The 15,871-nt window shown below is 47.6% G+C and overlaps 1 protein-coding gene across 1 annotated transcript in view; it reads left to right on the forward strand.

Annotated features, from left to right (window-relative positions):
- The window catches only part of LOC136640248 (zinc finger protein 850-like), a 32,098-nt gene extending 20,856 nt beyond the window's left edge, over positions 1-11,242 (forward strand). Inside the window, exon 6 of the mRNA XM_066615224.1 lies at positions 9,904-11,242. Within this exon, the coding sequence (XP_066471321.1) occupies positions 9,904-10,663 (760 nt within the window). The 3' untranslated portion in view covers positions 10,664-11,242. The remainder of the gene's footprint in view (positions 1-9,903) is intronic.
- The last annotated feature ends 4,629 nt before the right edge of the window (positions 11,243-15,871 follow it).

Below are 15,871 nucleotides of genomic sequence, written 5' to 3' on the forward strand. Positions count from 1 at the left end.
AGCAGCATAAAATTTTTAAAATGTTTTAAAAGTTAAGGGGTCCCTAAGGTGTACCTCCCTCCCCAAAGGCCAGGAGAAACAGATAGGTCTTTAAACCCCTCCGGAAACCATGTACTGAAGAAGCTGCTCTCAGATCTTCTGGTAGCTGGTTTCAGAGGCATGGGGCCACAACTGAAAAGGCTATACACCTTGCTGCCATCCCCCTGGCTTCAGATGGCGGCAGGCAGTATCCTGAGAAGGGCCCTCTCTGATGACTGCAGGGGATGCGCAGGAATGTACTGGGGAAGGCTGTCCCTGAGGTATCCTGATCATATGCCGAATAGGGCTTTAAAGGTCATCACCTTGAATTGGGCTCAGAAAGGATTGGGCAGCCAGTGTAGCCGCTGGAGCAACAGCATAGTAGATTCTGCATGCCCAGTGACCAACCAAGCTGCCACATTCTGCATTAACTACAACTTCCAAACTGTTTTCAGGGGTTGATGGAAAGATTCTGGGATTCTTTCTCTGATGCAATGCTAAACAGGCACAGACCCTTTTAAAAGCGTTTAAGAGGCTTTATTTACAGCTATTTACAGATTAATTGGGTTCAGTTTGGATACAGAAGTTTAACCCCCTGCTTCTTTCTGGGTTTCTCAGAGAACCACACCCAGACCTTCTTACTTATACCTTGAAACAAACAAATCATTCATGTGATACCCATGTGATACTGTATGTCACTTCCACTTCCTTATAGGGCATACTGACAGTTTGGTGCATGGCTCCAGCACTAATTAGGAAGTCACTTTGCCCTGCATCACTAAGATTCCTGGCCCACAACTCTGGTTACACAAGAGTCTGGAATTTTCCTTTTGGGAAAGCTATGACGTTCATGTTCTCTTTGTGCAGGTCACTTTAACATAAAGACATAAACACTAGTCTTTTCTTGGCTCCTATTTTCAGTTATTTTCCTCATCTGAAGAGAAGTTAGGTTAACCCTCTAAAATTTCTATCAGGGTAGCCCCACATAGAGTGCATTACAGTAGTCTAACTGAAATGTCACTAGGGCATGGGCCACTGTTGCCAGATCCGACTCGCACAGGTACAGCTGCAGCCAGCGCAGCAGCCAAAGCTGAGCAGAAGCCCCCTTGGTCAAAAATTCCACCTGAGCATCCAGGGACAGCTGTGGATTCCAGGCTGCAAACCTGCTCCTTCAGAGGAGCTTCCAAGCCCCAATCTAGTCAGCCAGTCCAGAAGGATACCATGGTCAATGGTGTCGAAGGCCGCTGAGAGGTCCAGCATGACCAATAGGGACACACTCCCCTGTCCAGTCCCCGGCGCAGGTCATCAGCCAGACCATACTAGTAGGTCCTTACAAAGGTTAGGTGCCACACTAAGTCTACAGTTTACTAGGTAATGATCTGGTAGACCACAGCTGTGATACAAGGACATCTGCAAGAGGGATCTGAAGGCCTTAGGAGTGGACCTCAACAGGTGAGAAACCCTGGCCTCTGAACGTCCTGCTTGGAGGCAGGCTGTGCAGCATGGCCTCTCCCAGTTTGAAGAGACACTTGGCCAACAGACTGAGGCAGAGAGGCAAAGAAGAAAGGCCCGTAGGCAGGGAGACAGACCAGGACAGACTGCACTTACTCCCAGTGTGGAAGGGATTGTCACTCCCCAATTGGCCTCTTCAGCCACACTAGACGCTGTTCCAGAACCACTTTTCAGAGTGCGATACCATAGACTTTCGAGACTGAAGGATTCCAATGAATGATCTGTCCAAGACAGGGGCGAAACCCTAATCTCCTCCACCACTGGGTCATCTTCCCTCTGCCCAGGAATGAAAATGAGGTCCGATGTATACCCCACCATGTGTGTTGGGGTCTCTGCTAATTGGAACATGCCCATTGCTGAGATAGTGGCCAGGAAGTCCTGAGCGGGACCTGCCCTTGGGATCTCAGCATGGATGCTGAATTCCCACAGTCATCTGGGGGAATTCCAGCACCAAAGCTGAGACAACCCCGGCCAGCTCAGACAAAGAATCAGTTACACAGCTAGGAGATTGATATACTAGCAGGATCTCCGTCCTCTCCAGCCCCCTTAGCACCACACTCAGGCACTCAACAGCCACACACTGTGCCATCCATCCATCCGTCCCCCCACAGGGGTATAGATTGTTCTGCTAATGAATTTGGGTCTCTTCTTGTTTTCTTTGACTCCACATCACATATCTGTTTAACCTAAACAGTTTTTGTTTAATAAACTTATGAAATCTACAGCTGTGTTGTCTGTGAGAAGAAATTGTTTCACCTCAATCAAGGTTCGGCCATTGAAGGTCCCAATCCTATCCCCACCACCAGCACCAGTGGTACAGCCTCGCCCACCCAATGACACACAGTGCATCTGATAGTGGTGGAGGGGTGAAGACAGTGTGCAGGAGGTTAATAAAATTATTTTGTACTTGCCTCCTTGGAAACATGCTGCCTGTTTTGGTGGTGTCTGTCTGAGGAAACTGATGGGGAGGTTTAAAAGGGGAGGGGGAATAAAGATCAGCATGTGCCTTTACAGCAGGGTCCATCCATTCTCTCCTCCTTGCCCAGTTTCTCCCTCCTCCATGCCCAAAACTGCTCCCAGTCCTCCAATTTCCTCCCCCTCCGTGTCCATGGCTTGCTTCTGCCAGTGATTTACCCATGCCAGGGACTTCAAATACCAGCACAGCCCAATCATGTGCTATATAGAGTCATGTTTTGCAATGCTGTAAATTGGGCTGCACTGCTGGAACATGAATTTGGGCAGTGCAGCCCAATGAGAGGATTGAGGGGTAAGCCACATTACTATCTTTTGAGTGTTTTCCCAGGGCCTTTGGGGCAAGGAGCATTAAAACTTGTGTTGCCTCTGAACTCTTAAGGACTGGAAGGGCCTCTGGGACTTCTGCTTCCTCTGGGTGGAGAGCTGGAAAGGGAAAAGGGGTGGTGGCAGTCTGCCATTGCAGGTAGGCATTCGTCCAAGCAAGTGCAAGACCAGGACTGGCTGTACCCCTGAGCCCAGGGTCAGTGGGTGTCAGCCCTGTGTTTGTGTGACAGTTGGGCGGCTTTAAAAGGGGTTTCGCAAGCAGGGCCCTGACAGGCTATGGGATTGTAGATGGCAAACAGCAGGACTGACAGCACTGGACAATGATGTCATTTCTGGGCCTCGCCAACTCTGCTGGGTTGGACATTGCCATGACTGTGCTAGGCGGTCAGCTGAGATGAGGGTGGGGGCACTGGTATGAAACCAGACTATTGGTGGAGATAGGAGGAGGAGGAAAGGGAGGCAGAAGAGCAGAGAGAGACTGAACAGAGAGTGAGCATTGAAAGGAAGTGTGAGAGAGAAGCAGGAAGAGGAAGCCTAGCCATGATGTGCATGCGCAACCTCCTGATTTTAGAAATGGGCTATGTCAGAAGGCCAGATGTAAGGGAGGGCACCAGGATGAGGTCTCTTGTTATCTGGTGTGCTCCCTGGGGCATTTGGTGGGCCGCTGTGAGATACAGGAAGCTGGACTAGATGGGCCTATGGCCTGATCCAGTGGAGCTGTTCTTATGTTCAGAGCCTACTTCTAAAACCTGGAGGCTGCGCTTACCCATCACAGCTTGTAACCTGTGATGGACTTTTCTTGTAGAAATCTGTCCAGTTCCCTTTTAAAGGCAGATAGGCCAGGTGCCATCACCACATCCTGTGGCATGGAGTTCCACAGGCCAAACACATGGTGTGTAAACAAATGCAGCAGCCCTGTGTGTGTGTCCCCTTTGGGCTGCTTGCAAGATCTCCTACAAAGAGTCTTTTATCTTGGCTGACTGGCAATCTGAGGGTTAAAAGAAGCTACTCTGGATTCCTAGACAGGCAAAGAGGGAGGGGGATGAGGTGTGAAGTCATTTCCTGCAGCATCCCCTTTCTCCGCCTGTTGGAGCCATGTGTGTGGGGTGGGCAGGTGAGTCCAAGATCTTGGGAGGAGGTTCCAGGGTTGCCTGGGTGAAAGTGGGGAAGGGAAGCCCCAGGCAAGCAGGGACTCCCAGGCTCAGAGGCCAGCCAGGGAGGGGTGGAGAAGAGGAACTGCCACAATATCCCCACCCCACCCTGCTTAGCAAACTCTGGATGTGCTTTGGGGCAGCCGCTCTTGGGGGGGCTCTGATTGGGGGGGGAATTGATGGGGACCCTGAAACAGCTGGAGGGGCCAGAAGGAGCCTGAGCATCCCTGAGACCCCAGGTACAGCAGAGACCCTGGAGGAGAGTGTCTTGGACTTGGACCTGGCACAGCTGCTGAGACCAAAGGGCTGCTGGGTGGGTGTGGCATTCACAGGTCATGTTATGCTTTCAGCACTTCCTGTTATTGCTTTAGCCCTTGCAACCCTCTCTGTTCTTGCCTTCAACAAGGGTAGCTGGGATATAAGCCCCAAGAAGGAGAGCTGGGCTTGCAGTTGAAAAGGATCCTGCCAGCATCTGTGCCAAAAAAAGAGCTTGGCAGAGACTCACTCTCTTTAAAAGGAGGAACCTGGGAGGCAAAGCAAGGTGAGCTTCTCAGCAAGGCAGCTGGGAAGATGCAGCCCCCAAACATGTGTCCTGCAGGAGCAGCCTCCTTACATCACCTGTGTCAAAGTAGCTGCATCTTTCAAGGTGTCTGTCACAGCAGGGGTCTTTTTCCACCACCTTCCGCCTAGGACTGAATGATCTATTCTGGGCAACCACACTGTCAGGTGGCCTCCAGTAATTATGACCCTCCTTCGCTCACTGCATCTCCAAATCTGGCTTTTGCCCACCATCACCTTTCAGGGTCCTACTGACAGGACAAATCTGGAATTGAGACAGCACCTACTAAACTTCAGTTTTAGGGAACGGGCTTTGTAATAGAATAGCAGTGGGGGGGCACTGAACTGAAGCAGAAGATACAGCAGGAAAGATGGGTTGTGATGGGCCTGGAAAGAAGCAAGCTTTGTAAGGAAATTTCATGGAGGGGAGGGAGGTGGCTAGTTAGAGAGACGGGAAGAAACAGGGACAAGTGACAGAAGAAAGAAGTGGAGGAAAGTGAACTAAGATGTGTGGGGCTCTCCTGACTCGGGTATTTCTGGATCAGATGGCTATGGGACAAATAGGAAGATGATGTCGGGTGGCACAAGGAGATTAAGTTCAAGAAGGGTCTGAAGGGTACAAGCTTTCCCATCACCTTTGTCTCCCTTGCAGAAAGTGGGACTGCATCAGTGCCGCGTTCCAGACCATCGTCTCTTTGGAGTGAAGCAGAATGAGCAGCTTACTGAGGTAAGGGCCAGGTCACCATGTCAGCATGCAAGCAACTGCTTGGGTGGGTGGGAGAAATGAATAGTAGTTCACTAAAGACAACACTGAGATGAGTAAGAGTGACAAGGTCTCTTGGTAGTGCACGATCTGAGCTTCTGAATTGCTCTGGAGGGTCTGAACTGGAATTTGGAAACCTCTTAACATTTTAAGTGTTTCCCTAAAAGCAAGATAGACAGGTGAAGCTCATTGCAACAAGCCCAGAATAACTTGTCGTATCAAGCACAAAAAGCTCCAGCAATGTCAACGCTTCTAAATCAGGGTTACAATTGCAGGACAGTTCAGAAGTGAAAGGAGCAGGCAACTCTGAGTACACTTGGGTGATGCAAAGCCCAGGAGGAGGTGACTTCTCCAGATAGTGCTTGTGGGGTTTTGTGAATCATAAATTCCAACGTTAGTTATAACTGTCTTGTCTGCAAGCTGAGCCTGCTGTTCACCAAGAAGGACAAAGATTATGCTGCATCATATTTAAAAAACACATTGATTAATACTGATATAACACTGAAGGTCTCCTTGTCTATGAGCCTTGAACTCTCTGTTAGGTGCCTCTGTCTTTCTTACAGGCCTTCAAAGAGCATCTTTGCTCTTTGAAGGCCCATCACTCCCGAATTGGCCTTTTCAGCCACACTAGACGCTGTCCCAGAACCACCTTTCAGAGCGTGATACCATAGTCTTTTGAGACTGAAGGTTGCCAACAACAGTCAAAGAGCATTGTTGTTTTTCCACTGGTGCTGCAAGATAGCCAAAGCTTACCCCTCACAACAATGTGTGTGAACTCCACAGAACACCAAGGGTTGGGATCAGTTGACCAAACTGTTTTAATTTGTCCCTTGTTGTTTAAATGTCTTCACAAATTGAAGTTTGTTTATTACAGAATTTATATGCCACCTTTCCAGTCTTGCAACTCAGGTTGGTTTTCATAGGCTGACCATAAAATTGTTTTCAAATGAGGATTTACAAGTGTTATTCTAGGTTGAGATATAATTTTTCTCTCCGAGAGGCACTTTCTCATGACATGAAGGGACCCACTGATTGCACTGTGTAGAGTGAGGATAGGCAGAAGGCCTTTTCTCCACAGCCTTCCAAGAGTTAGTGTTAAACTCAACACTGATCTTAGCTTGCTTTGACACAGTCATTTTTTTGGCTTTTATTTTTGAACAGATACTAGAAGGATGTAGAGGGTGTGTGTGTGTGTGTGTGTGTGTGTGTGTGTGTGTGTTTCTGTGAGTGAGCTGAGATGCCTTTAAGAGGGGAGAGGTCTAATTTGGGAGGAAAACTCCATTGCAGGTTATAAGTCATGCTGACTGTATGCAACCTTCAGGTCTTGCCTATTTTTGAGCACCTGATGCAAGAGACTGGCAACAGGATACAGGTATCTTGTTACCTGTGTGCTCCCTGAGGCAACTGGTGGGCCACTGTGATGTACAGGAAGCTAGACTAGATCCAATAGGGCTCTTCATATGTACTCTAAGCCAAACAGAGGAATCGGCAACTTTAGTCACCCTTCTCTTGGTTTTCTGTGGTAATTAGACCTTGATAGTCTCCCTTGTGAAAAACCCCTTTGTTCACTAAGAGATTGTCAACTCAGTTTCGCCAAAGGGAAGACAGAAGGTGTCTTTGCTTTTAAAGCTAGTCAAAAAAGCAGGTACAAAAAGGTGATGGGATCATTAATTCCCCAGAGAATTCACATTCTCCATCATAACTTCTGCCCATTTCCCCTTGTTGAATGCTCAGCCGTCTCCTGAAAGGACACGTGACCCTGAATGAAGAAAAAGTCACAAACCATCCTCACCTCTCTGTCACACTCAGGTTTCTGCCCAGAGTCAGTGGAGTAGAGAAGTGAAGCACAAGTTGGGAATCCATTTGTGGAGGTGAAACTAACCATATTTCTTCACCCTCCTCTCAGCACCGGGAAGGGAAGCTTCAACCAGTAGGCCGGTTGTCCCTTTCCTCCTTCTAAGGGTCTTCTCTCCCAGCAAAGAGACTAGGAATTTAGGTAAGAAGTGGAAGGATGTGGCCTTCTCCTGTCTTTTCATCCCCTGAGCAGGATTCTCAGGAGCACCACACCAGAGAGGAGCAGCAATAGCTCAGTGGGAAAGTTCCTGCTTTGCATGCAAGAGTTCCAGTGATCCACCTGTTACCCCAAGCCCAGGTAGTGCTGGGAAATGTCCCTGCAGTAGTGTGCTATATGGGCCAGGTGTCTGATTCAGGAGAAGGGAGCTTCATCTATCTCTGAGCTCTGCTTCCCCAAACGAGTTCCATTTGGAAGGCAGAGCTGCTTCAAGAGCTAAGACAACCACAAGGTTGACATTCACATCCACATACATGCGTGTGCCCTCCGTGCGCCTAGTCTCTGATAGATGCTAGCTTGCTACTGACACAGTGAAGCAGGAGCCTTGTCTGTTGTGCTTCAAGACCTTGTGGTGGGAGTTTCCACTTGACTTTGGTTCCCATCGGTTTCCTCTTCTCTGAGATTTCTCCTCCCTCTGTCAACATTAACACAGATGCAATAAGTGCTTAGTCAAAATCGAGACTTGGCTGAGTGCATCCTGATGCCAGCACGAGCACCATCCAGACTGGGTTTCTGCAGACATGCTGTGACTGACAGTCAGCCTGTAATGCAGTGTTCCTCAGCGCTTATTTGTGTTTCAATACTGGTGCTCATTTAGTATTTATTGCTCTTGCACGTGTGATCAGTTAGACTTCACGCATGCTCTCTTTCCCATGGTTTGATACAGCAAAGCAAGGGACACACATCAGTAAGAGTTCCTCAGGGTGTTGCTTCGGATCTTGTACAGAAAGGAGAAGGCAGATTGGGTGATGGAATACAGTCAAGAAAACAGGATTACCAAACAGTGGTACCAAACAGTTTGCAATACAAAAAGGTGCAGAAGGGAGCAACCAGTATGATTTGTGAGCTTGTCACCTCCCTTACAAGCACAGGCTACAGAGTTTGGCACTACTCAGTCTACAAGGAAAGCACCTGAGGTGGGACATGATTTTGAGACCTAAAAAATTATGCTTAGACTATCCAGAGTGGATAAAAGGAAGTTCTTTTCCCTCTCACACAATACCAGAACCAGAGGGGTATCCACTAAAATGGACTGGCGGGAGAGTTAGGTCAGGCACAAGGAAATATTCCTAAATGGCAGTGAGTAAATACAGTATGTGGAACTTCTTTCCACCAGACGTGGTGATGGCACCTTGCCTAGATACCATTCAAAGTGAATTGGACAGATTTAGGAAGGAAATCACGATGACTGTGTGCAATCTATCGGTTTTAGAAGTTGCCTCTGTCTAAATACCATGTTGAAGGGAGTGGCAACAGGATACAGGTATCTTGTTGTCCGTCTTGTCCCAGAGGTGGGACACTGTGAAATATAGGAGTTGGACTAGATGGGCACTTGGCCTGATCTAGCAAGGCTCTGCATATGCCCTGGAGTGAGCTGATGTGAGATAAAGAAGCTGCTGTTTCCTCAGTTGTACTCCTGCATGTAGTTGTACTGTTTTGGTTTTCAAAGACCTTGTACATATTTCTTGGGTTTAAGGAAGTTTGTCTATACTCGATTTTGACTTTACTCCCTGACCTTGGACCATAACCCTATTATAAGAAGCAGGCTGGCTGTAGTTGTGTTTCCCTGGTGGAGATAGGTTTACCTACCTCAATGGCTGATGTCACTGGATCCTGATTGGTGTATAGCCTCGTGGCTGTGGAGTTCTGGCTTGGCTAGCATGTGGGGGGAAGCTTATGTTTAAAAATTGGCAGGGCCAGACTTGGAGGAACAGTTTTGCCTTTGCCGGCCTAGCACCCACTTGGATATATTGCAGCTGTGGTAGGCCATGTTTCTAATGCCTTCTTCAACTTGTTCTAGCATGGTTTGTGTTTGGTTGATGACAAGACTCCACTGTCCCAAGGGCTGTACAGACACAAGATATTACACAAGATGGTGATAAAATAGAGCCTGTGGAACGCCATTCCTGATCTTTCCAGTGTGGCGGAGCTCGGTACCATCTACACGCCATTTAAGAAAGAATGAATCCACTGACAGAAAAGCATATCGCATATATAAGGAAATAAGGTGACATTAAAGCTTCTGTGCAGCCTGGGAGAATCCAGAGGGAAGCCCACCTCTTGTGACTTCTCCAGAGAAACCTTGTGGACCAGGGCAAACAAAGCTGCCCCTGTGCCCTGACCAGGACAGGTTGCAACAGGGCCCAGCAGCCACAATTATCCACTTCCCCACAACCGCTAATTGAGATTCAGTCACTGAGCATGGTGCAATCTTATGCATACTTTCCTGGAAGTCAGTGCCACTGATTCCGTCACAGCTTCTGAGCCTGCATACCTAGGATTGCGCTCTAAAGGTTTGATTTCTCTGTGGCAATGCTAATCAATATTCTCTCTCTGTTCCAGGAAGCAGTGGACAAGACAGTGAAGATCCCAGGGAGCTGTGTGGGGTGCTCATCAAAGTGGGGATTCATATCATGTCAGTCAATCCAGGAAGAGAAACTGGAAGGATGAAGGAAAAAAGCAAAGTGTATAGACTTTAAGCTGTGAATCATCACTTGGAATACACCAAAGATGCAAGGTAGGGAGAAGCCATATAAATGTTTGGAGTGTGGAAAGAGCTTCTCATCTCGATCAAGCCTGACTGTGCATCAAAGAACTCACACAGGGGAGAAACCATATGAATGTGAGGAGTGTGGGAAGTGCTTCACAACCACCTCAAACCTAGCGGTACATCAAAGAACCCACACAGGGGAGAAACCGCATAAATGCTTGGTGTGTGGAAAGAGCTTTATTTGCAGGGGAAACCTGATACGGCATCAAAGTATCCACCCAGGGGAGAAACCATATAAATGCTTGCACTGTGAAAAGAGCTTCAGTGCTAGGTCAAGCCTGACTTTGCATGAAAGAACCCATACAGGGGAGAAACCGTATGAATGCTTAGAGTGTGGAAAGAGCTTCAGTCAGAGCTCACTTCTGTCTGTGCATGAAAGAACCCACACAGGGGAGAAACCATATAAATGCTTGGAGTGTGGAATGAGCTTCAGTGCTCGGGCAAACCTGTCTTTGCATGAAAGAACCCACACAGGGGAGAAACCATTTAAATGCTTGGAGTGTGGAAAGAGCTTCAGCCAGAGCTCACAACTGTCTGTGCATGAAAGAACCCACACAGGGGAGAAACCATACAAATGCCTGGAGTGTGGAAAGAGCTTCAGCCAGAGCTCACAACTGTCTGTGCATGAAAGAATCCACACAGGGGAAAAGCCGTATAAATGCTTGGACTGTGAAAAGAGTTTCAGTCGATGGCAACAACTGACAGTGCATCTAAGGGCTCACAATGAGGAAGCCATATAAATACTTGAAGTGTGGAAAGAGCTTCAGTCAGAGTTCACAACTGTGCATGAAAGAACCCACACAGTGAGAAACCATATAAATGCTTGGAGTGTGGAAAGGGCTTTAGTACAACCTGAAACCTGAGTTTGCATGATCCCAGGGGTCATGCCACTGCCAGTTACAAAGGGAGGGTTTTTCTCCTTACCTGGCAGCACTGGAATCATGTCACTGCCTTCCCTGCAGAGCATGCCCTGTATGGGGGGGGGGATGCCCTGCTTCCAGTTCCCCTTGTGGGTTGCGAGCCACCAATTTGGGAACCCCTGGCTTAGTGTATGTCAATGAATCCACAGAGACAACCAACCATATAAATGTTCTATAAGTATAGTAAATATACAGTAAATGCTCACCAAAGGGTAAGCCTGAGCCATCTTGCAGTTTCAATTTTAGTCAGAGCTGAAGAGCCAGCCAAAAAATCCATATGGGGTAGAAATCACATAAGTGCTTGAAATTTTCAAAGTACAGTAATTGCATAGACTCACTGGAGTATGTCAGCGAATCCACAGAGATGACAAACCTTATGAATGTTTCTATAGTGTGGAAAAGTCTCAATTTAAGCCTTAAGAAATATTGAAGAGTTCATAGTAGAAAGAAACCCTGTCAGTGCTTGCAGTGTGGAAAGACCTTCTATCACGGCACGCACCATTCAGAACATAAAAGTACGCACTCAACAAATGAATGTTTGGTGTGTTGTGAAAGTCTCCACCAAAGGGTAAGCATTAGCCATTTCTAACCAAGAGGAGAGATCATTTGAAATCTCTTAAGAAATATCTAAGTATATTTGTGTTCTGTATAATCTAAACAATTTATGTTAATAAACTTATAAAATCTACAGATATGTTGTCTGAGAGAAGAAATTGATTCACTTAAATCCAGGTTTGGCCATCTTATTCCCACCACCACCACCGCCAGTGATGCGGCCTCATGTAATGACATAAAGTACATTCTATAATGGGGGTGGGGGAGACGGAACAGTGTGCAGGAGGTAAGTAAACTTATTTTCTACTTACCTCCTCAGACACATGCTGCCTATTTTGGTGGTGTCTGTCTGAGGAGAGGAAACTGGTGGGGAAATTTAAAACGGGAGGAGATAAGAGACCAGCATGTGCCGTTACATTCCCTCCCCCTTCCTGCCCATGGCTGTCTTTCTTTACAGAGGCTGCCGCTGCATGACTAGCGCCACTTGCTATACAGTGGCCCAATCATGAGTTACATTTTGCAATGCCATAAGTCAGGCTGCACAGAACATGAATTTGGACAGTGCAGCCCAAAGATAGGATTGAGGTGCAAGCCTCATTACATTCTTTTGAGTATTTTCCCAGGGCCTTGGGGGCAAGGAGCATTCTAGCCTGTGCTGGTCTGAACTCTTAAGGACTGGGGGGGGGGCCCTCTGGGACTTCCACGTCCCTTGGCTGGAGGGCTGGAAAGGAAAAAGGGGTGGTGCCATTGCAGGTAGGTGTTTCTCTGGGAGCAAAACAAGCATGTGCAGGCCCAAGACTGGCTGAGTCCCAGAGCCTGTGGTCAGTGGCTGAGTCCCAGTGGCCCTGTGGTAGCATGACAGTTGGATGGCTTTAGGTGTCTCCTGCAGATCCCCAGCAGGCTGTGGCATTGTATAGTGGAGGCGATGGCAAACAGCAGGGCTGACAGCACTTGGCAATGATGTCATTCTTGGGCTTTGCCGACTGCTGGCTTGGACGTTGCTATGACTGTGCGAGGCAGTACAGCCGACAGCTGGGATGAGGGTGGGAGCACTGAATGAAACCGTGGGAAGGACAGGTGGAGATAGAAAGGGAGGAGGAAGAGCAGAGAGAGACAACAGAGAGAAGAGTACAGAAAGGAGATGAGAGAGAAGCAGGAGGAGGAAGCCTGGTGGAGAAGTGGGTGACTGCAGATGTGAGCAAAGAAGCAGGTGTATATTCTTGAGGGGAGAAGGGGGGTGGAATGGGAGGGAGACCTGGTTGGAGTAAGAGTGAGTGAAAGGAGAGAATCATGCAAAATAAAGAGAAACAGTCCAGCCAAGGATGGATTGGGTGGTAAGGAAGAACCTGGGCAAAGTCCCAAGGGGTAGTTGAGGGGCACTCAAGGCCAAGTCACTAGTTCCCAGGAAGATACAGACCCTCCAGGCTCCAGCCAGCACTCAGGCGAGTCCCCATGATGACTCTTCCCTGCAACTGGGAGGATCCTGCAGGCCAGGGTCCCAGTCTGGTCCTGCAGTGACAGGTGGTCTGGGCCCTGAGACGCCCTGGCTGTCCATTAGCAGAGACTGGAACACGAATCCCCACATAAAGGACCAGAGTACATACTACCACAGCCATTAAGGATGATGTATCCTGGAGGGGTGACTTTGCCAGAACCTTCCCATGATTTTGCTTAGACTGTTGTAATACCCATGATGAGGTTCTCTTCTCCCCCCCCCCCACCCACTGCTCTTCTTGCTTTGCCTCTGCTAGACTTGGGCGAAATGCACCCTGCACTGAAGAGCATCTCTCTCCCATCTCTCATTTGTGATCATGGCCTACGCAGATCCTTTTGAAGCTGAGCTTGGTTGGAGGAAGAGGTGAACAGAAGAGGGCAGGCAATGCTGGAGGAGATGAGGATGCCAGGGTGCTGGCAGACCCACGGCAGGATGACCAGAAGTCATAACTGCAAAAGAGGAGAAGGCACCCCAAAATGTAGGACATCCCAGAAAAATGTAGGACAAGACAAAATAAAAGCTTAAAAAATCCTTGTATGTTGATTTCATGTGTTTAAGTGCTATTTTACTTATTATTAAATTGAAAACGATATTACATGTAATTTATTACATATAATTCATTAATCACAAGAAGGCTGTGTGCTGCTTGAAGGGCCAGGCTCACAGGGAAAAGAAGGACATTTCAATCCTTTTCCAAGACATGAGGCTAAAAGAGTGGATGTGTCATGGAGAAAGGCTCTCTGGTCACCCTGACCCACGAGGAAGAACCTCCTCCTGCCATGCCATGAAGGATTCCAGGTGGGGTCACCCCCCTCCTTCTTCCAATGGACACAGTGCTTTTCTGGGGATAGGAAAGGCACAGAATCAGAACCCAGGGTAACCAGGCTCATATCCAGGGATGGTCACTATGGAATCCATCTGGGCCAGCTGTAGAGGACTAATATGTAAGTAGTGCTAACCCCTGCTAACTGGGTAAGAGGCACTTTTTAAGTGAGTTCTTTTATTTAGCAGGGGGAGAGTAACTGGCCCTCCTCACCTCATCAGTGTCTTTTCTAGTGGCTATCTGCTGGTATTCTTTTGCATCTTTTTAGATTGTGAGCTCTTTCGGGACAGGGAGCCATTAGTTGTTTGTTAAGCTCGTTTTCAATATACAATCAATCCTCACACCTCGTGGGTTTGTGACTTGCAGATTGCAACTTATCTTGCTATATTTATGGGGTGTTCTCAGCCACCTGCAGCACTATGAAGGTCTCGGCTGGATTCAGAATGCCTGCAGAGACCTGCGGAAGCTTTTTACAGCCATTTTAAAGCTGCCTGCGCTATTCACAGGCACCATTTTGAAGGTCTCTGCTGCGTTCTGAGGATCTCCTCTGCCATCCTGAGGGTTTCCTGCTGGTAAGATAGTTGGCAGCAGGTCACATGCTGGCACCTCTCCCTAACCCCATTGATCCCATAGGTGTGCACCTATGGTATCCACTGGGGATTACAGGAACCAAATCCTGCACCAGAATGTAGGAATCTTGCTGTCTTGCAGGGTTCCTGAGGAATCTGGTGGGCTACTGTGAGATACAGGAAGCAGGACTTGTTGTGCCTTTGGCTGATCCAACTGGGCTTATTTTATGCATAAGAACACACAAAGCATGGGTCTGTGGAACTCCTTGCCTAGGGAGATCAGATTCAGGGTTGACTGGCACTGTCAAATTGGGACCCCTCAATTGCTCCTTCAGACCCTTACGGTGAAATTTGGACTAGAGATTTTCACTAGACAAAAAGGGACTTTCACTTCAGTCCAATGTTAGGCCTGGTGTCAGAAGTTTGGCTTGTTAGGCTCCAAAGCGTTGCTAGACCTCAATAGGTCCAAAAAGTTTGTAAGTCTCAATAGAGGGAATAAAATTAAATTCCTCTTGTGGGTAAGCGACTCAAAGTCCCACACGGCTGAGAAAAGTGAGATAAGGAGTAAAACAACAGGAGCTATCTTGCAATGCGTGGACATCCTGAGAAAAAGTTACAAAACAGCTGATAAGATGGCTGGGAGGAAGGTTCACGCGTCTCCTATGTGACCAGCTCATGCTGAGAGCATGATAGAAAATTGCTAAGCGAAGTGTTGCTTTTGGGTAGTAGTAGTAATAATAATAATAATAATAACTAGGTATTTATATACCGCCTTTCTGGACTTTATTCAAGGCGGTTTACATAGGCAGGTGTTTCTAAATCCTTCAAGAGGATTTTTACAATCTTAGAGGTTCTTTCTTTCAAGAACCAACAACATTTCAGAATGGTTCTTCCTGGTTTGGTCTCACTTGTTGCTAATGGGGTGTTATTGTGATTTTGCATATTATGTAGTGCTACTTTGTGCAAACAGTATAAAACAGTGGTTCCCACACATTTAGCACCAGGACCCACTTTTTAGAATGAGAATTTCTCAGGACCCACCGGTAGTGATGTAATGACCAGAAGTGACATCATCAAGCAGGAAAATTTTTCACAATCCTAGGCTGCAATCCTACCCACACTTACCCAGGAGTAAGTCTCATTGACTGTCATTGTTAAAAGAATATACGTAGTAGCTTTTTAAAACTACAGGTCTGTAACATTTCCTCAATGCAATCACGTATCATGGTAGTATCAAGCCTAATATATTAAAAATAAAACATTGAAACGAATGGGGACCCACCCAAAATTGGCTTGCAACCCACCTAGTGGGTCCCAACCCACAGTTTGAGAAACACTGGTATAAAATGTCTACTACCCCAGGTGTCGGGGCTCCTGTCTGATTGGAGACTTTTGTCTCTGGGGAGTCATACATTTTCCACTTCCGTGTCTGTTCTGCACCGGGTAGCCAAACCACTGTGAGGCCTCTGCAGGCAACACTAGAAAACAGCTGGGGGGCCATGATTGAGACATACAAAATTGTGCAGGGGATGGATGGAAAGGTGTTCTTTTCCCTCTCATGCAACGCCAGAACCAGGGAACATCCA

Source organism: Tiliqua scincoides, chromosome 2 (assembly GCF_035046505.1).
Source record: "Tiliqua scincoides isolate rTilSci1 chromosome 2, rTilSci1.hap2, whole genome shotgun sequence".
NCBI lineage: Eukaryota > Metazoa > Chordata > Lepidosauria > Squamata > Scincidae > Tiliqua > Tiliqua scincoides.